The sequence below is a fragment of the Mustela erminea genome, chromosome 12 (assembly GCF_009829155.1).
Source record: "Mustela erminea isolate mMusErm1 chromosome 12, mMusErm1.Pri, whole genome shotgun sequence".
NCBI lineage: Eukaryota > Metazoa > Chordata > Mammalia > Carnivora > Mustelidae > Mustela > Mustela erminea.
The window spans coordinates 19,913,213-19,934,209 of NC_045625.1; the positions used below are offsets into that span (position 1 = coordinate 19,913,213).

Genomic DNA, 20,997 nt, shown 5'->3' on the forward strand with positions numbered 1-20,997 from the left:
TCAGGCTAAGGAGCAGAGGGTGGTGCTTGGAGGGATTACACAATCCAGAATCTTCTAGAATGCTGGAGTTGAATAGAGCCTTAATGTTCATCTAGTGGAACCCCTAGTTGGCGTCCCCAACTTTCTTGACGGTGGCTTGTTCCAAAATGCATTCGAGGGATCCGTGGCACTGTGGGACCCTACCAGCCCAGCCACGAAGGGGGTGCCGTCAAGGGAATTGGGGAAATGCTGGCTTAAACCACCCTCTCCCATAAGACACCCTCAGAGCCTCGAGAAGGCCACTATGCACTGGGAATCTCCCAGAAGAGGAGGAGAGTTTGGGGTATTTCTCAAACTTATTTGACCTCGGGACACTTTTTCCCCAGAGTGTCCCATGGGACTAACATTTTGGTGCATGTACTCCTTGACCCTCTGTGCTGTCATGTCTGTCGGCATTCCCACCCATGACAGGGGCCGCACCCTTCTCACCACAGCCCATGCCTCTCTGTATACAAAGCACAGACCTGCAAGAAGTTCTTCCTCCTTTTGAGGTGAAGTCTTCCTCCCTGTGACATCCCATGGGCCTGGAGTTGTGCCCTGGGCCATAGAGACCCATCTGCTCTCTCTCCCCAAAGCAGCCAAAGCTAACACATACCCGGCCTCTTCCCTGAACCCTTCCAGCCCCATGCAGGCTCCTCCCTATGCAGCTTTGTGCAAGGCCGGGGACCCATACCCTTCACCGTCCTCCAGCCAGCTGTCCATACCTGGCTCCCAGGGTTCAGTGGGGCCAGGATGATGTAGTTGGGGTCAGTGGAGGTGGTGGCACGGGACAGCGCGGGCAGGGTATGCTGGCCCCCACGCTTGGCCACCTCTGTGTAGCGTTCCCAGCCCCCAAGGAGCAGCCCGTCAGAGCTGTCACACACTAGGTGGCAGCTGTGGCGCTGCTCGGGCCGTGCCTGGGCCCCATGGGTGCAGTTCTTCTCCCGCTTGTTGGGGGGTGACTGGAGGTCATGAGTCGACTTGCAGGAGGCCCGTCGCAGGACCCCGCCGTCTGGCCCGGGCTTGACCTGGGGAACCATGCGCCACACGAGCAGAATGATCTCACTGGGACAGCTCCTGCAGTGGCAGGGGGGTGACACCAAGAGGTTGAGTTTGGGCCAAGTCAGCGGGGACAGAGGCCTACAGGGCAGAGAAGAGGGGTGGGGAAGGGGAGAGGACCCCTAGTGGGTGGGCAGGAAGGGAGATAAGGGAGATAAGCTTGAGACAGCAGAAGTGTCCCTCACTTAACCAATCAAGTCTAGCTGACTGGCAGTGGCTGAGAAGGACCCCAAGGCCAAGGCCAGGTTAAACAAGAGTACCAAACTCAATAGTGATGTGGGCCACAGGCAGAGTCTAAGCAAGGACGAGCAAGCCAGCCACCTCCGTGCAACCCCACGGTCCAGCCATTCTAGAAGTATACCTAAAATGGTCATGAGAGTTTCACCCCGGCGGGTCGAAACTTAGGGGACCCAAACATTCTAAAGAATAATTTTTCAAGTGTGCACTTGAAACATTTGCAACATCTACCCGCCCTTTAAAAACAACGGGCTAGGGACGCCTGGGTGACTCAGTGGGTTAAGGCCTCTCTGCCTTTGGCTCGCTTGGGTCATGGTCCCAGGGTCCTGGGATCGAGCCCCGTATCGGGCTCTCTGCTTGGCGGGGAGCCTGCTTCCTCCTCTCTCTCTGCCTGCCTCTCTGCCTACTTGTGATCTCTGTCTGTCGAATAAATAAATAAAATCTTAAAACAAAACAAAACAAAAAAACATCGGGCTGAGCTCTGAAGTCACAGAAATAATGAGTTGGAGTAGAAAGGGTGGCCACTGGAGCCACGACGGGAACCGCAGGATCCGCAGGACCCGCGTGAGAGTGTCTTGCCCACTGTCTGCTCTGGGATGCAGAAGTGCTCGGAGCCTGCACCTTCCATTTGCAGGCTGAGACACGGTTCCCTGAAGAGCAGAGTGAATTGCTCATAGCCACGTGGAGGAGGGGAGGGTGAGGCCTTGTGCCCGGGGTTGGAGGGAGGTGTGCCATTAGCCCGAGGCCCGGAGCCCCCCACCGCCCCTGTCACCGGATCTCATGGGCCAGCTCCACGCATTTCCAATGCTCCACAGGCCTCTCGTTGAGCTGGAGCACCGTGTCCAGCTGCTGCAGGCCTGCCCGCTCCGCCGGACCTCCTGCAGGGACAGAGAAAGGCCACCCAAGGGCTCCCGTGGGCCTAGAGTCAAGGCTTCCACAGTGACCTCACCACAGGGCAGACTGGCCCTCTCCATTTCCTCATCTGTGAAATGCCAACCTTGGTGGCTCTCAGGGGTCTTGGAGGAAGGCACCCCTTTGCCCACTCACTCTTCAGCTGTCCGCCCTTCCAGTCTGGTCCTGCCTCGGTCTCCCCAGGGCCTCCCATCCCCTGGAGAACCCTTTCTTGTTGCCCCATACTTCATTCATTCCTTCAACACTGTTCACTGAGCACCAGTCCTGAGCCCGTCCGTATGCAGGCATGGGGAAATCGGGGGTGGGGGGGGGACCCAGATCACCAAGCTCTGACTTCTCCTCCACAATAAGGAGAAGTCTTTGTGAAAAATAACAGACGGAATACCTATTTTTAAGTGCTAATCAGGCTGGGAATAGAATAAAAGACCAATTCCCAATTAAGTCCATAAATGACTCTCATTTTCCCATGCAGCCCTTACTGAAAATATAGGTTTAGTTCCCATTTAATGTGATTGGGAAACAAAACATAAAGATCTATTTTCATTTTGATAAAAAGAAAAAAATTGTGGATATATTTTCATAAACCTCAGTTTCATCTGGGGTCATTTAAAAATATTATTCTTTTGTTTTGAAAATCCAGAACACCACTCCAGTTTGGGGCTCCCCTTTTAGATCCCACATGAAGCCAAGCATGTGGTGGTCAAGCAGGGCTGGCATCCGCTGATACACTTACCAGAATCCACAGCCTGGACTCGAACCGGAGAGTCACAGCAGATGGTGAAGCCGAAGCCGTCCTTCCCCCTCGGGATGGTGATCTAGGACACAGCCCTGCACGGTTACTCCCAGATGCCACAAGGCTGCTGCCTCTGCTCCAAGGTCGGGAAGCCCACAGGCCCTGCTCAGACCCACCCTCCTTTCTAAGGGAGCTGGAGCCAAGAAGAAGGTTGGCCAACCCTTGCTGTCCCCATCTTGGTCGAGGCATTCTAAGCACTGGGTTGTGGGCCAAGCAGGAAGGCTGAGAGCTCAGGAGGTAAATCCAGGCTGAGGCAGAAGGGTCCAGGACAGACAGAGCCTTGGTGGGGCAAACCTCATCTTCCTCAGACCCCGGAGACACATGGTCCAGTCCAAAGAGCCCCCTGGACCTGCCCACCTCCACCTTGCCCATACCCACTGCCTCCTTCGTCCCTTCCTTCTTTCCCCCAAGGGTTTACAGAGTATCAGCCCAGGGCTGGCCCTGCGCTGAGATCCCAGGGACAAAGTCCACCTGGGTGCTGCCCTCCCAGAGCACAGGGGAGGGAAGACGGGGATGCACATACAACCTCAGGACAAGGGTCAGGGAACAAGTGCTAGGTTCTTGGGGCCTCAAGGCATCCAGTGAGGGAGGACTCCCAGGGGAGGGGGCAGGTAAGGGCACAGACAGGCCCCCTGGTGGAATCTGAACTAGCCACTGACCTTGCAGTGTCTGCTGCATGGCAGATCCGCAACCCTACTTCCAGAAATTCCCTGAAAGGGCCCTGCCACCTGGATCTCTTTTGCAAGTAACACGCAATTATCGAATTCCTACTGCATGCATGCCAGGTTCTGCTGAGGTATGGAGGCACGAGGTCTTGATCTCTGGCTCCTAGAGGGCCACAAGAATCTGCAGCTCTCTCTGAGGCAAAGGATGCAACATGCACTGGAGCAAAGTACAAGAACTGAGCTGGGAACAGTTCTTTGTGTCTGACTTTGGATGGCAGGCTTGGAAACGAGCAAGTGCTTCGCGAGGACAGTCCTGCACCGTCCCACCAGCAGCAGGAAACAGCAGGGCGCAGTGCCGTCTGCTGGCTCAGTTCAGTTCAGCCTTGTTACACTGGCCCTCTGTGCACTGCCTTTCAGGCCGTGGGTGGGGTACAGAAGGCCCAGGCCCTGACTGCCCGACGAGGGATTCTAGGCTGCTCAGAGCCTAGGGGAGGGAAAGTCAGAAGAAGGGTTCATTGGGGTCCCAAGAGACTCCATAGGAGAAGTGGACACAGAGGGGACCCTGGTGAGGCACGAGGGAGGGTGTCCCAGGCAGGTTGAGGAAGAAGACAGCTCAGCAAGCTGGAAAAGGTCAAGGGCCATTGGCCTTGTCAGGAGACTCCTTCCTCTAGAGGTTGCCTTCAAGGCTGGGCGCCTGGCATTCACCTACCAGTTGTCCCAGAGGCCGGGCATGAGGAAGGGGAAGGCCGGGGGACGCAGGGTGACCAAGGCCCTCAGAGGCTGTCGGGGAGGCCCCTGAGGCCCTGCTTCCCACCAGCCCTGGGCCTGGATTCAAAGCGAGTTTGTAAAACAGGAAATCTGACAGACAAGGGGAAGGGGGAGGGGGCAGGAAAATACCCTGTTCCCATAAGAATTCTGGGAAAACATGCGGCTAAGACAGGAAGAGAAAAAAATGGAAAGAAAGAAAGAAAAACAAACTATGGAGTGACTGTGGAAAGCCCAGGCTGAGGCTGAGGGAAGCTGTCAGGAGCCCCGTCCACTCCATGTGACCAGGGAGGACTTCATGGGGCCTCGCAACCCATCCTTAGCCCAGGCAGAAGCTGGGACTCCAGAGGCTTTCTAGACCTTTCCCCATCCTACCATAGCAGGGGCCACAGCCCCCCTGCCTGGGGTGCCAGCTCCACAAACAGGCCCTAGCGCCCATGGGCTCAGTGCTAGCAGTTTGGGGACTGGCCCCCAGAGCTGCATCTGGAGAGAAGAGATGTGCTCCCACAAAACAGCCTCCTCCTCCTACACTCTGGTCCCCTTATCCAGGCGGGACTGAGGCCTCGAGCCCCCTCTGCCTTCCAAGGTACCAGCCTCAGTAAGAACCAGCCCAGACAATGGTCCAAGTCAGCTGGGGGCTGGGAAGGAAGGGAAGAGGAAGGGGGGCTGGGAAGCAAGCTCCCCTTCTGGCTCCGTGTGAGGGGTGGGACCACATAAAGGAAGGAGACTACACTCTGTCCATCACAGCACTCACTGCATTGAGAGGAGAGTGCCCAAAGAACTGGACCATCACTGCCGCCCTGAGTGGAATGCAGGACTGGTTTTAATATACCCATCTCACAGAGAAGGAAGCCAAAGCCTGAACAGAGGAAGTGGCAGCCCCCAGCTCTCAGTCCTCCTCTGTGACCCAGGGCATCAGTGTCAGGAGGTGAGGGGAGCAGCCCAGCCCAGACTCTGGGACCTCGGCAGCTCCTGGCAGAGGCTGTCCTTCCTGGGGGTGGTCCCTGCTCTTTCCTGTCCAGGGCAGGGACGGTCACTGCTCCCAGATCTCACCCAGGCCAGTACCTCACCTCCGCCCTCATGCCTGCTTTCTGCTCCTCTGTCACACCCAGGCTTCCATCCCCCTCCCTACCTGAGCCTGTCCTATATGTATGTCCCAGACCCTGCACCAGGCACTTTTTACACAGTGTTCCCTGCCCCCCACAGCACCCTGGCTGGACACCGCTGTCCCTTCTCTTCTGACGAGGATCCTGAGGCTCAAAGAGATCTAGTGACGAGCTCAAGGGCACAGCTCAAGAAGGCCCAAAAGCCGGTGCTCAAAACCCAGGGTGGGTTCCTAGACTAGGATCTGTCTTGAACTTCAGCCCCAGGCCCCGCCCAGACCCGTGCCTGGTGGCCCACAGGCCCAAGGTGACCAAACATTTCCCCACCTCTCAAACAGAGCTCTCCACCCCATTCCCCTGCAACCAGCTGCTGGTGTCCTGGGAGCTGTTCTGCCAGGCTCCAGGGGGGCGGGGAGCACAGGCGGGGCCCTGAGGGCTAGGGAGGATGCCAGGGAGAACAGGTGGGGTTCCAGGGCCCCAGGGTCCAATGGCAGCAAGCCGCAGTGCAGGAGGCCACTCTGGGCATCTCCCTAGGACCTAAGGCTGCCTGTCTGCAGGAGTCAGGACCCACCTTCCAGTCTGGCCATTACAATACACAGAGGGGTTTCTTCATACTTTTAAAATCAGAACAATTCCTGAGCTCCCATCAGCCTGGACAGTCCCCAAATCTGGGCATCCCTTGCCTTCATCCTCCCTGACCCCCTTCCTTATTTATAAGAAAAAGTGCCCAACACGGTTCTAGAAATGCCTTGAAGCCAAGAGATGGTCACTCCTCCTCCCCACCCCCGCCCCACATCCCAGCACTGGAGGCTGAGAGCCGAGCCCCCTCTGTGAGGATGGGCTCCGGAGCCGAAGGCTCCAGGCATCACGGCTACCGAGGGGAAAGTCATGTGTACACACATACACACAGAAACACCCCATCTTCACATGAACATGCACACCAGCACACGTGGGAACACATGCTCCCACACAAACGGTGCAGGACAAGGCATTCCTGTCCCATTCGGTGGAGAGAAAGTTCATGGAAGTATAAAGTTAGGAAAAACACAAAACCCAGCTGCTCAGCCATTTCCAGTCTCAGGCTTGAAATGCTTGTTTTAAAACCCACACTGCCCCCAGACAAAAATAACAGAAAATCAACTAGATAATCTCCCCAAGGACACCACCATGTCCACAGTTAGGATGAGGCCGGGCGGGGCCTGGACCCCCCAGGCTCTCCCCCGGAGAAACCCCAGCTCTCCCCCGGAGAAGGGCCGTGGGTAAAGGGTGGACCTCCGGGCCCAGTCCAGCCTCTAGCCTTCCCCCCAGGTTGCAGTTAACCTACAAGGAGCAGGAAGAAGCAAGGATGGCCTCATGGGGAGAGAAGGCCTGCTCAGAGCCCCTACACTGACCCCGCCCCCGGGCACCCCCGGGTACCCCCAGAGGGCTGAGCACCCACCTGTCGGTAGCGGCGCTCCGAGCACACCTTGCAGAGCCCACTGAGGCGGCTCATGGCTGCGGGTCCCGCCTCGGCTGCCGCCCCATGAAACCCCAGCTCTCCCCCGGCAGTGGGAGCCCACACTGCGCCCCGTCAGCCTGGCATGACCGCCCTGGGAAGCCCGCCCCGCAGAAGAATGGCAGGAAATCACCTCTCACCTCCCCAGGCCCTGTCTGTGCTGTGTGCCTCTGCACGATAAGCCCGAAGGCTTCCTGAAACCTCAGAATGACAAGGAAGAGGCAGAGTTTTATATTAAAATTCCTGTCAACTAGTTAGTATTCCCCCGGCCCCCGGCGGGGAGAGGGCGCCTTTGTTCTGGCTGCATTCTCCGCCGTGGGCCACTTTGTGATTCCAGTGTTCTCACAAACACCCCTGGCTGGAAGAGAACCCAGGCATAAAACACGGCCCCCTCTAGAACAGCGCCACCTCCCCCTAAAAATCCCAGCGTCCCCTGGGAGCAAATCCAGGGGACGAACACCGTCTGAAGAATTCATGGATGCCTTAGGGGGTCGCACTCACAGACATCCCATCTCAAAACAGAGACCATAAAACTTGTGGGGTCTGCGGAACAGCCTGCCATTCACAGGCTACTTAAAAGTCAGTTTCCTTGGCCATACAGTGGCCATCTGATCAGGTATTTGATGACACGTAGACCTTAAAGGCCCATCAAAGAGAGAATTCCAATCACCATCTACCCTTCAAGAAGCTGGGGACCACAGTGGTTAAGGTCACACAGCGGGGTACAGTGGAGCTGGGACCAGAGCCCCAGTCTCATTCCCTGCCTCATAGAGCAGTTCTTGGTGAGCCCAGCACCCCTTATACCCACCTCACCATCCCTGGGGAAACCCACCCAGCTGCTCGTGTCCTTGGGGCCACAGAGTGTCCCTTGGTACAGCCCAGCTTTGGTTGCTGTGACAGTGGGCAGGTCATGCAGGTTTCTGGGCCTCCCTCTGCCCATGTGCACAATGGGGGAATTGAGCAAGGGACCTCGGGAGGCTCTCCCCGAGCCTGACCAAGCCTCTGACAAGCACTCGCACTGTGCTGGGTCCTATGGACATCTCCAAGTGTGTAAGCCCAGGAAGATCAAACAGGACTCAGAACAACACGCCCATAGGTCCTGGCCTGTGTGCAGATCCAGAATGAAGCCACCTGGAAACTAGTGGTGTTGATGTCCATGTCATGTCATGTCATACCCGAAAGTCACTAGTAATGCTCTCTGGTCACTGTCCTCCCTGTGCTCGGTAAGCAGGGAGAGAGGGAGCAAGATCTTTGTAGCTCCTCCAGTGAAGCTAGAAGATTCTTTAAAAGATGTATTTCTTGGGTGCCCTGGCTCAGTGGGTTGAGCCTCTGCCTTCGGCTCGGGTCGTGATCTCAGGTCCTGGGATCGAGTCCTGCTTCAGGCTCTCTGCTTGGCAGGGAGCCTGCTTCCTCCTCTCCCTCTCTGCCTGCCTCTCTGCCTACTTGTGATCTCTCTCTGTTGAATAAATAAATAAAATCTTTATAAAAAAATAAAAATAAAAGATGTATTTCTTCATTTGAGAGAGAGAGAGGTGCATGTGTTTGCAAGCAGACAGAAGGCGACAGAGAGAGAGAGAGACTCTCAACCAGGTTCCATGCTGCAGGTGGAGCCTGATGCGGGACTTGATTCCATGACCCCAAGATCATGACCTGAGCCGAAATCAGGAGTTCGATGCTTAACCCGCTGAGCCACCCAGGTGCCCTTGAAACAAGGTTTTAAGCTTCTAATGAAGCCACAGAATACAGTAACCAGCAAGTTATTTTAACAACTTAATAACCATGCTGTCCAACAAGGTAGTGACAAGACACATGTACGAGGTAAACTGAATTAGTTCAAGTGGAATAAAATGAAAAAGTCAGGCCCTCAGTCACACCAGCCACATCTGAAGGGCTCAGTGGCCATAGGTGGCTAGTGGCTGTCACACTGCCCAGGGCGGGCTCTGCCGACTTGCTCACAGCTATACACCCCTCAGCACAGGGTCTGGCCCAGGAGAACGTTCAGTAAACACTGAGTGGATGAGCGAATGAATGAACGGAGTAGATGAGAGGGAGAACACTTTGTAGGGTATACGACACCTCACGGAAGGTATCATCCTCCATCGTCGCATCTTCCCGAGCAGACCTCATGCAGGAGGCTGTGTGGCTCAGGGTACTCAGGAGAGTGAGCTAACCTCTCTGAACCTGACCTCTGTGAGACAGGGAAGTAACAACTGCCACAGGGGCGGCAGTGAGGGTTAAAGAGGGGACCAGCAGGACTTGGCACAGGGGTTTCTCAGTCACGGAGAGTTCGCTTCTCCTTCTCTTGGTTGTTGGGAGAAAACCAGGTCCCGTAAAGAGACAGAATGAACTTGGGGGAGCGCCCCCAAATTCCTTCATGAAGATTCCTCTCTCGATTTGAAGCCCTAGCGGAGTAAGAACCCATGGGTCTCAAGTCCCGACTCACAGCTGCTCCCTGACATCAAGCAGGCCTAAGCTGAGGGCAATTCGGCCACAGTGCAAGAAGCAAGTGGTCCGAGGGGGCCTGGAGGGAAGGGGAGGCTTGGATTTGAGAGACTGAACGTCAGTAAGATTCAGAATCTTCCATCTCCAGGGGCCGGGGCCCAGCTCTCTCCCCACTGTAGCCCTAACTATGAGTAACCTGAGAAAAGCATAAAAAATAATCCCTTTAAAATACATGACTTACTGAGTTTCTGAGCTCCAAGTGAACCTGAATCTCGGGCACCAAAAACAGTCCTGTTTAGGGATCTCCTGGGCCAAAGGATGGACCAGGAGCAAGTTAGAGTCCAGGCCCAAGTCCTGTCAGTCCTACCCGAGCCTGTCCCCACCTACCTTGAGTTTCTCCCCTTTCTCAGTATCCCCACCTCCTGGCGTTCTCAGCAGCGTGTCTGAAAGATTACAGATCAGAGTCAGAAAATTTCTGTTGGCACATAAGAGTCCATTCCAGAGACCGCCCAGAGGACAAGGCCAGGGTGCCAGGCCCATGTGTCTGTCCAGATCACTGCCAGCCTCCAAGATGTGGGCGTGGCTGAGCTCAGGCTCAGCAGGGAATCCGGAGCCAGGTCTGTGTGTGAGAAGGACAGAACAGAAGGGAACCCAAAATCCAAGCAGGGCCCCCTTGCCCTACCTATCAAGGTGGACACCCCAAGGCCAGCGAGGCAACCCAGGGAGGATCCTGATCACAGAGGAGCCATGCAGAAAGCTCCTGAAACCCAGTTCTCCATAAGCTAGAGTGGAGGGAGCTGAATCACATAGGGTCAGGCCTCTAGTTCTCTCGTGGGAAAATCCAACCACAAAAACGAGGTAAGGTGGGCAAAGGCTGCCTGCAGCCTGCATTCCAGCAGGGGCTCGTGAGAAGCCCCCAGACCCCTGACTTGACTGCAGCCAGTGGTGACAGATGCTACAAAACACAGGGCTGGTGCCACTACTCAGGAAGAAAGAGAAGGGAGAACGCAAGGGTAGAACAGCGTGTCCAGGCAGAAGATGAAGGTGATGTCCACGCACCTCTCAGCGGCCGCAGCCGCCGCCGGGCCACCTTCAGGTGCTTGGTCCGGCCCAGGTCTTCCCCCAGAAGGTAGTACCAGCCGCTGACTTCCTGTCACAAGGGGAGGCATGACATGCTCAGACAGAGGAGGCAGAGGCCCCAGGTCAGACTGCCACCAGTACTCCCCCCACCCAAAAAAAAACACCTGGAGAGCCTCTGCCGGGAGCATCATCTTAGCAGAGACAGACACTCAGCTGCCCTGACCCAGAGGGAGCTGCCATCCCTACACCTCCAGGAAGCTCTCCCTGATGCTCCAGGCAGAGCTGGTCTTCCCCCCTGCTGAATCCCCACAGCCTCTTGTCCTGGAGGACAACGGTCGACTTGCCTGCCTACCTCCCCACTGGGCTGTGCAGAGGCTCTCTGATGGGCCTAGCCCTGTGCCTTGTATACAGTAGGAGCCCAATGAATGTTGACATAACAGAAGGGTGGCAGTGAAAGAAGGATGGAGAGGCCAGAAAGTAGGCATCCTGAGGCTCCTGAGCAGTCCCCATGGGGGGAATTCATTCCCAAGAGGGAATGAAGCCAGCGCTGCCGTCAAGAGAAGATATTTGGTACCTACATGCAGGGTAAAGGGTCCTCAGCCACCTCCCCCAGACTCCACTCCAGGACACAAAGTAGCAGGGCCACCACATCTCTCTGCCTCCCCTGCCCAAAAGCCTCCAGTTTGGGGTTGAGGGTGGGGATTGCAGGGGTGGATAAGGAACTGGGTACCCAGAGGAAGGGTCTTAAGATTCCACAGTCCTCACACAGCCAGAAGGGAAGCTCCACAGACGATGGTGCTGCTCCCTCCCTCCCTGACACTTGCTCGACCCAAAACCATGAAAGCCAGTGGATAACGTTAAAAGATTGAGAACCCCCTAGCCTTCCTCCTCCATGGCAAGCCCAGGAGGGCTCAGAACTCCAAGGGATCTGCCAGTGTCCTGGTGTAGCTGACTCCAGGCCCAGAGCCCCCCTGGAATGCTTTGAAGCTGCCTGACAACTGATCTCTGACAAGCACCAACCAAGAAGAGGACCCAAAGCCTGGTCGGAGGAATGATCAACAGTGTTGTTATTCAGGCCGGGAAGCAGGCGAGTCAGAAGCTCCACCCAAGGGCTTCCAGACAAAGAGCTCTGGCCGTGCTAGCCCTGACCTTGATGGGATGATCCTTCCAGAAGCTTCCCTGGGGCTCACCTTGTCCGGAGTCAGGAGGGACTTCACCCCAAAGCTCATGCAGCCAATGAGTCCGCTCTGTCTGGGAGAACAATGGAGGCTTGAGTCAGCACCTTCTCGAAGGGTTCTATCTGGAGACCAATTATCGCATGCAACATAGGTCTGCCTGATTCCTTGTGAGCACTTTGACCCACGTTGTCTCATCTGATCCTTCCAACTTGGTGAGTTAGGTTGGAGAGGGCTGAGTCTCCCCATTTCACAGAGGAAAAGGCCGAGAGGCTCAGAGCTGGTCCCCTTCCCAGGGTCACAAAACAAGTGAGTAGTCAGGTCCTGTAGGAAAGCCATGCACCCTAGCTTGGAAAGCCATACTCCCTCTACCAACCACAAAAGCTCAAGGCTACTGGGCTTTGGGGACTTTTTTTTTTCTTTAATTTTAGTAGAGTCAACATACTGTGTTATATTAGTTTCAAGAGTACAGTATAATGATTCAACAACTCCACATCTCCCAGAGCTCATGAAGATAGGGCACTGTCTCCCCTCCCCCTCCCCCACCTCTCCTCTGGTGACCGGTTTGTTCTCTATACTTAAGAGTCCAGATTTTTTGTCCTTTTTTTTTTTATTTGCTCATTTGTATTGTCTCTTAATTCCACATAGGGTGAAATCGTACAGTATTTGTCTATCTCTGCCTGACTCATTTCACTCAGCATGAACAGTTCTGGTACTGAGGAGATCTGAAGAGCCACGCCTTGCCGGGAATTTCAGCACCCATCTCCACAGACTGATGCTCAACTGAAAAGCTGTGGGACCTCAAGTTCAAGAAGCTTTTCTCAGGTACAGGCAGGACCTTAGCAGTTCCAGGACAGGTTCAGGTCACAGTCCCAGTCAACACAAAAATTGTTGAGACTAACCTGACCTGGAAAAGTAGGCGTGAGCCAGGGTCAGGCCATGTGGGTGGGGTCACACTGTGGCGAGAGGCTGAGTTCAGTCAGTTCCTCCATGGCTAAGAGTAATTCAAAGTTCTGGAAGACTGATCACCACTGAGTCTCAACGTCCAATCAGGGACTGACTGATAGAAGGCAGCTTCCAGTAATGATGGCATACACTAACGCTAATGAAATTCAAAAAATAATCTTGCTGGGTGCCTGGGTGGCTCAGTTGGTTAAGCTACTGTCTTCCGCTCATGTCATGATCCTGGAGTCCCGGGATCGAGTCCCACATTGGGCTCCCATCTCCACGGGGAGTCTGCTTCTCCCTCTGACCTTCTCCCCTCTCATGCTCTCTCAAATAAATAAATAAAATCTTAAAAATATAATAATCTTGTCACTGGGAGAGAAAATGAAATAGTTGACAAATCTGTAGTTTAATGAGAGGGACACCCACAAAAATAGTAACAATGGTTGTCTCCGGTAGATGGGATTAGAAAGGTTTTTGTCTTCTTTGGGTTTTCAGTGCTTTCAAATGTTCATAGGCAACAAGCACTACTTTTGTAATCAGAAAAGAAAAACAATATAAAAGCATTTGGAAATACTTCTACTCTCTCATATCTTTCTCTAGCCTAGCACGAGAGTCAATTTTCATTTTTCTGTTCTCCTCTTTCTTAGCACATCCCCAACTCAGACTGCCCCAGAGACTGGTTTGATAGCTGTTAATCAAGAAATGACATGAGTATTTAGATGGAAGCATAATCAACCCTTCAACATCTGAGGGACCCACACAGAGGAGGGATTGAGCAAATACTGTGGAAGACACAAGAGCAAAGCCAAAGATGGAAGGAGACGCCCAGCCGGGTAGTGAACTCCCTGGAGACATGCCTCCCGGAACCTGCTCTAGGGCTGCCTAAGTGAGGCCAGGGGCTCTAGCCGAGGGTTCAGCCCAGAACCCTCTGAAGAGCCCACCCAAGTCCTGTGCACCAGAGCCTGCTCCCGGGGACAGACATAGCAAGTCCAAGGGAGGATCTGGACGTGCAAGTCTAGAGGAAGCTATCCCGGACTCCTGCAGGGCTCCTGCCCGTGCCTGCTCCAGTCTAGGACCGGTGGGCCAGGTCTCAATGAATACATACTGTTTGCATTCTCTGGAAAGGGTAGCAACTCATCACCAGACTGTCCCAGGCAGAATAAAACTAACGGCTTCTCACAGGCAGCCAGGTCAAGTAGGGGCAGGGCTGCCAAAAGGCAGGGACTGATCCTCAGAACGGTGCCCCTGCCCCACAGAGGCATACTCTGCCCCACCCTCCCCACCTCCTGTCTCTTGGCTACTCCCCCTGCTCCCTCTCCCTGCCCTCATTTCCTGTGGCCTGGGCACCATGGTTCCCCCTCTTCCTTGCCCCTTCCCATCAGACAAGACCAGATTAATAATCTACCCAAAGAGGACAGTGCAATCACCCCCAGTAAAGGGACCCTTCCACATCCCTCTCCCCAGCCCACCCCCAGAAGCAAGCACTCCTCCCTCCTGGGAAGTAGCCAAGTAGGCACAACCAGCCACAGGGACCATCAGCAGCAGCAGATACTAGTCTGAGTTGCCATTCCAGAAAAGCCTTTTCAAGGCTTCGCCAAAGTCCTCACCACGAATTTAATTTTATTTATCAACACATTCAAGGGCAGCCCAGCTGGTATCTACGTGCTCATACCTCCTTGGTGCACACTTTCCTATCACACTGGGTATGGCTCTAACTTTCTAAATGTCCAAGCACAATGCTTTAGCTGTAATAAAGGCTGCCTCTTCCCTCTGCTCTTCAATAAGTGGAATTTCATTCCCTAAGGCTTAGAGAATGCTAAATGGTTAATAGCTTCCCATGAGCTTTACTTCCTGTTAAGGGGCCTCCAATGAGTTCATGCTAATTCAGGCCAAGTAAATTGTCACAATTAATGTCCATAAGCAGGAAACTCTCTCTAAGTGTTCTTCAATTAGCTACTCCTTAAGCCCGCTTTTGAAAAATCTTTGGAGGAAGAAAGACTTCTTTTACATGTAATCTGACCTGCAATGTACTGGTCGGTCAGCTTATAAACTTGGGAACAGGTGCTTACCCTGGAGACTGCATGAAAACTTCACGAACACCAAGTCTCAGAGGCCAAGCCTTCGTGACTTCTGAATGCTGAACCCTGAGCTCAGGGCTCTGTGCACTCAGGGAAGGCTTGACGAATGGATGAATCCATCATGCCTCTGGCTGGTTGGCAGGCCCTGGGCAAGGAGCCGCAGCATTAAGGAAAGAAGACAAACATGCAGGGATTGAAATAGCATTTCAAGACAGCAATACAAGGCCTCTCACTGACAGGGCGAGATTGACAGACAGATGAACAGTGCAGGCAACAAATGCTGAAAGCTCTGGGAGGGCTGAGATCCTGGAAGAAGGCCTGAAGAGCTGAGCCAGGGAGAGGAAGAGGAAGGGCAGAGGGAACAGCCAGTACAAAGACTCAGAGGTAAGGCTTCATGGAACTCTCATGGGGAAGAGTGTTTGGGTCTGTTACCTTTTGAGCAGAGGGCACGAGACCCCTGCAAAATGAAAACGCATTATTTTCAGGGAATGCTTTTCCATTCTCTCTGCAGGGGCCTTAAACTATTTCTGTTGCTGGGTGAGAGCAATTAATCTCCATTTATTTTTACTTTGGTGGCTTAAATTGAACACGTTTTTTTCCATTCATTTTTTTTTCTTCATTCCCCGTGTCTGGTCACAAGCTTTCTAACATGATGGCACTGTGCTTGGCACTGAGATCCTGTTTGGGAAGTAGATTAAAGGCGGGAGAACAGGACAGGGTATGACACACAGCAAAGAGACTCTCCATAAATGTTCCTACTCTTCGCATAAAGGATTATGTGTTTAGAGTCTATGTGTGTTTTGTTCTTTTTTTAGCGCGGTGCGTGACCTTACAATCCTAAGACTGTTCTCTGGCCACTGGTTCTGAAAGTGCTATGACTGATACTAGAAGCTTCAGTGTGGCCTTCACCGTATCATCAAACAAAAGTTTTAAATAGCTGAGTTCCATAGTCAGTGATATCAAGGAGTTACTATTAATTGTCAAGCATGATAATGGCACTGTGGTTGTTTTCTTAAGCCACCTTTTAGAGAGATATGTAGAGAGGACATGAGATGATGATGTCTGGGATTGGCTTAAAAAAAATCCACTGGAGGAGGGAGACTGTGTGGGGGCAGGGAGGGAATTAGACTCGCCATACAGTGCTGATTGATGAAGCTGGACTGTGACTCTATGAGGGCTTATTATATGATATTTCCTACCTTTGCGCATGTTTGAAAATGTCTATAATTTCTTGAAAATTCACAGAACCTGAAAGCTGAAAAAAATCTTAGCATCTTTCACTGAATTTCACAGTTGAAACCGGGGCCCAGAGTAGGGAAGGGACATACTCAAGGTCTCCCAGTGATGTTGGCATGAAGCCAGATTTCCTGCCCTCAGGCCTGGTTCCCCTCAGCACCCACTCTGTCACCATGATGAGGTGACATCACCCAGCATTTCCCCCAAAGATGTTCGTCTTTTTAGACCATCTCGTCCCCCTAAGACGAGTTCACAGCCGTCACGGGCAGGATCGTGAGAAGTCATGAAACAGAGGCTTCCCTTTTATCGCTTATCAGTTGCAAAGTGCAGCTGCCACATATTCACCTGATGATTTATGTAAAACCATATGACAAATGCCGTGGGAAATAGCCCAGGCCCCAAGGAACAAGGGTACTGACACAGTGTATCACAGAAAGAGTACAGCTTTGGAGCCATTTACCGCCTGCATGAGATGGTCAGTGGGGCTGTAACATGGTTATAATTACACAGGTTTGGCACCAAGCTGCCTGAATTTGAATCCTGTTTCCACCACCTCCCGGCTGTGCTAGCTTGGGTAAGTTACTTGATCTCTCTGTGCCTCTGTGTCCTCACCTGTCACTGTCAGAGAGCGACAATACCATTACCTATTTAGACAGCGTTGTGAGGACTAAATTAGACAACACGAGGAGCAGGCTGTGCAATGTCCACACACAGTGGACATTCGGTGTCTAAACACCTCACACAGGCTCCTTCGCCTTTATAAGCCTCAGTTTCTTCTTCTCTGAAGGGAGGGACGGTAAGAATTCCTGCCTCCCGGGGTTGCGATGAGGATTAAATGAGATAACGTGTGTTCAGTGCCTGGCACAGAGAAGAGTTCAGTCAATGTTTGTTTCCCTCCTTCTGTGATGGTCTTTGATGCTGCTAAGTCGCATGTCTGTCCTTCGCCCTTCGGAGAAGCACAATGCAGTGTTGAGAGTATTCCGCAGGGCTGAAGTTTCCTGCAATTTCTCGGTCTGCCTCCCCCAGCTTAGAGGCCTTCTGGCTTGGAGATGGATCAACACCACACCTCCCCATGGCCCAGGGGGCCTCTGTGGCGCTGGCAGCTTCAGAGGGGCCATCTGTCCCCCAGTGGGCCTGCCTGTGCCTGCTCTGTCCCTCTTGAGCTTTGGGTTGGGACCGTGACCACGAGTTCCACTCTGTTTGGTTTAATAAGGAATCTCACTTTCCCAAAATAGGCAACAAGTGGAGACACGGCCTCTGTCATGCTGCCCCGCTGGGCGCTGACTCACTTTCCCCGCAACCTCACTTTCTTTTCCAAAAACCGTGAACTGCCCTCTGCTGGACTCGCCCTGGTCTCACAGGAGGGTGGACCTCTGTGGCAGATCCCTGGATGGCGCCCACCTCCAGCACCTGCTCTCCTCCTTGCCTCCATCCTGTGGGCTCCCCCGATGCCCTCCTCTGTCTTCTTCAGGTTTTCCTGTCAAGATGGGATTCTCACCCTTGAGCCTGGTCACTCATATCCTGGGCAGTCCCCCCTACTTCACCTACCACCTTGGTGGTTGTGGCTCCCATATTCCTGGCATGGACCTCTCTCCCTCTGGGCTCTGTGTCAGCAAGGCTCCCCCCACCGCCACAGCTCCATCTGGCTGCTCTCCAGCCCCTCCCTCCCAGGGGGCCCAAAGCTGGTTCCCTTCCCCTCCATGGCATGCTGATTCGCTTGGGGACACCACCCGATATTGGGAATGACTCCTGACTTCACCTGCTGCTCTCACAGCCAAACCTCCACTAAGTACTATTAATCTCATCTCCTAAATCTGTCCTAGGTCTGTTTCTCTCCCCTCCATCCCTAAAGCATCTCTCTCACAGATCACTCCAAGATCTCCTAATTCCTCCCCAGCCTTCCAAAGCCCTACCAGGTGACAGATCTAGAACACGCATCTGCCTCTCCCCTGCTCAACACCCCTCAGTATCTCTCCACCGCCAACTTTCCAAACACCAAGGTGGCGGCGTGAGGGTCCCCCGAGAACTTGTATTAACGTAGATTCCTCAGCCCTGCCCATGAAGATCAGACTGAATCCATCTGACGTGGCCCCTGGGAACCTGTGTTCTCTGCAAGCATCCCAGGGAATCTGATGCAAATCCAGGACTGAGAACCACCAGCCTTAGGAGGCAGCCCACATGCCAAAGAACACCAACAGAATCATCTGATTTGGCTCGCACCAACCTCTTCATCCTATCTCTAACCGGTCCGTACTTTGTACTTGACCCTCCTGCCACACTGGGTAGTTTGGAGACCTTTCCCCACTCCTGCCCTGTCCTGCACGCTATACTCTGCTGGTTCTTTCTTCTGTCCTTCTGCATGCACCCCAGGAGGCAGTATAGTGAGAGTGAGACTCTGGGGCCTAAGTGCGTGGATCCCCAGCCCAGCTCTACTCCCTGCTGGCCATGTGACCTTGGGCAATTGACTCCCTTTCTTACCTTCCATTTCCTCTTCTGAAAACTCAGGCAAAACCCTATTCCTCTTAAGAGTTAAGAATTAAATGAGATAACATACTGTCAACCCCTGGTTTGTGGTCAACACTCAATAAACTGTTGTTCTTATTATCAATGTGATGTCCTCTTTTTCACCCACACCTCTAAGTCCCTATCAGTGATCCTCTCCAGAGCAGTATTGTCTCTGATTGACCCCACGTGTCCCCAGCATCCAGAACAACGTAGTCACGTGGGTACCCAGGAAATGACAGCTGAATGAATGAGGTCTACAGCACCATCACTTCCATGAGAAAAAGTATGCTCTATTAAAAGAAATATCCTTCCTTATGAAGGCTGAGTAAGGCTCAATTTTAAAAAGCATACCAGCTATAACATGTAAGATGCTAAAAAACAAACCCCAAAATATCTTCCCAGTCTAAGCTGATGAACGGAGCTGATGTTCATTCACTGAGGCATTTTTCCAGTTGGTTCTATGATGGTTCAACAAAAGTATGACCACAGGGTCCCCCAGATCCCTTTGGCTGCACCAGGGGAAGAGCTCCTGCTGCTCACAGTAGGCAAGGCACCCAGCCCAGCTGCTCTTACCCCTCTGCTGGGCAGCCGATTCTCCCCCTCACCCCACACTCCTTGTCTGTGCTGGACTAAACCCCACACTAAGGACCACGTCTGGCCTCCCATCTCCTGGGCAGCCCCCAGACCCACCTGTTTGGCTCCTCCCACAAAAGACCTCAGCACCTGCCATGCAGCCTCCTCATAGCAGCCTGAGCCCAGTGTGCGTAACCCTGCCTCTTGCCTTTGCTCATGCAAAACCTTCTCTCCTTGTCTTTTTTTTTTTTTTAAGATTTTATTTGTTTGACAGACAGAGATCACAAGTAGGCAGAGAGAGTGAGAGAGAGAGAGAGAGAGAGAGAGAGAGAGGAGGAGGAAGCAGGCTCCCTGCTAAGCAGAGAGCCTGATGCGGGGCTCAATCCCAGGACCCTGAGATCATGACCTGAGCCAAAGGCAGAGGCTTTAACCCACTGAGCTACCCTGGCACCCCCTTCTCTCCTTGTCTTATTCTTGATCTCTGCCCCAAGTACACAATCCCATTTCTTTTGTGAAGCCTTCCTTGATCACAGTGGCCCACGAGGAGCTTCTCTCTTCCTATACTTACTGTCCTTATTACTCATTCAGCCTTGTATCCATTCAAACAATATTTACAGAACATCTATGTGCTAGGTATTGAGTATAGTGATGTCTAGGAAAGAAATGGGCCTATTTTTCTAGGAGCTTCTACTCGTATGGAACTGAGCCTGTTTATATGTTACTGTAATCAGTGCCTACGCAGCAGCTAGTATCCCTTCCTGCAAGTGGGCACCTTGAGAACAGAATCCACAGGCAGGCTGGCTGGTGTTCCCGGAGACCAACGCAGTGCCTTGTTGATACCAAGGGTACAGAAATACTGCTTGGTAACATGGTCCTCGGCATTGTCTGGTGCTATGGGGACTCAGGGGAGAGCTAGTCTCTCAGGTTGAGTATGGCCACTACTACTCAGTCATCTCACAAGATTTAACTTGTTGCCTGCTGGCTGCCTGTCTGCCACCTGCAGGCCAAGGGCAGGCTCTCCCCTCCAGCGAAGCGCTTCCCCTCACCTGGAGTCACCCGCCCTATTCCACACAGTAACCAGAAGGCGCTTCTGTTCATCTTCCTCTTGGACAGGACTGCAAAGCAAACCAGATGGTCAGGGTGTTAGTAGGGCCGAGCTCCGGTCTGGACCTCCAGAGTCCATCACTGCTGCAAAGTTTAGAAATAACTAAAACAACCATAAGGAGCTGGTTAAAGAAACTCCCAACAGGGTGGGAGGTGAGTATTCACACACACAGAAGAGCTTACATCACCTTGTTCAGGACAAAAGGGAGCTTACCGCACACTATTATAGAACAATCCCATTTTTGTAAACACCTGCACACACACACACACATACACACCCACACAAATCAAAGACCCAAAAAGAAATAACCCAAGGCATGTAGGGCTCAAACGGTTTTCTCTTTTCTTCTCTTTGCTGATCTATTTTTCTACAATAAACAAAATCAGTTTAAAAAAAAAAAAAGTGTACTTCATTTTCAGAAACAGAATACCAAACGGCCATTCCTTCCCATTGGTCCCAGAGTTCAGGGAGGGGGGAACAAATAATAGCAATACTACTACTACTACTACTAAACAGCTGACCATGCATTACATGGTCTCATTCATAGGTCAGCTCTCCGAGGTCGGTACTCTCATCAGCCCGTTTTACAACTATGGAAGTTGAGGCCCGGGGAGGGTAGCAAGTTTTACAAAGCAGAGGGATTCCTCCACTTGGAAAATTTCTTCTACCCAAGGAAAAGCCTTGGCCCGAGGCACAGTGGGAAAATGCCTACTTGTCAGGGGCTGCCAGCCTCAGGCTGGGCACTTTGTTGTGAGAACCAGCCAAGTGGTACCTTATCACCGTGGACCCCGCAGCTGGGCCCGGAGCC

The 20,997-nt window shown here is 53.0% G+C and overlaps 1 protein-coding gene across 1 annotated transcript in view; it reads right to left on the minus strand.

Annotated features, from left to right (window-relative positions):
* Positions 1-20,997, minus strand: part of RGS3 (regulator of G protein signaling 3) — a 120,457-nt gene that overhangs the window by 79,343 nt on the left and 20,117 nt on the right. Inside the window, 7 exon segments of the mRNA XM_032307723.1 lie at positions 744-1,095; positions 2,087-2,192; positions 2,960-3,041; positions 9,877-9,932; positions 10,549-10,639; positions 11,760-11,820; positions 20,131-20,199. Coding sequence (XP_032163614.1) covers positions 744-1,095; positions 2,087-2,192; positions 2,960-3,041; positions 9,877-9,932; positions 10,549-10,639; positions 11,760-11,820; positions 20,131-20,199 — 817 coding nt within the window.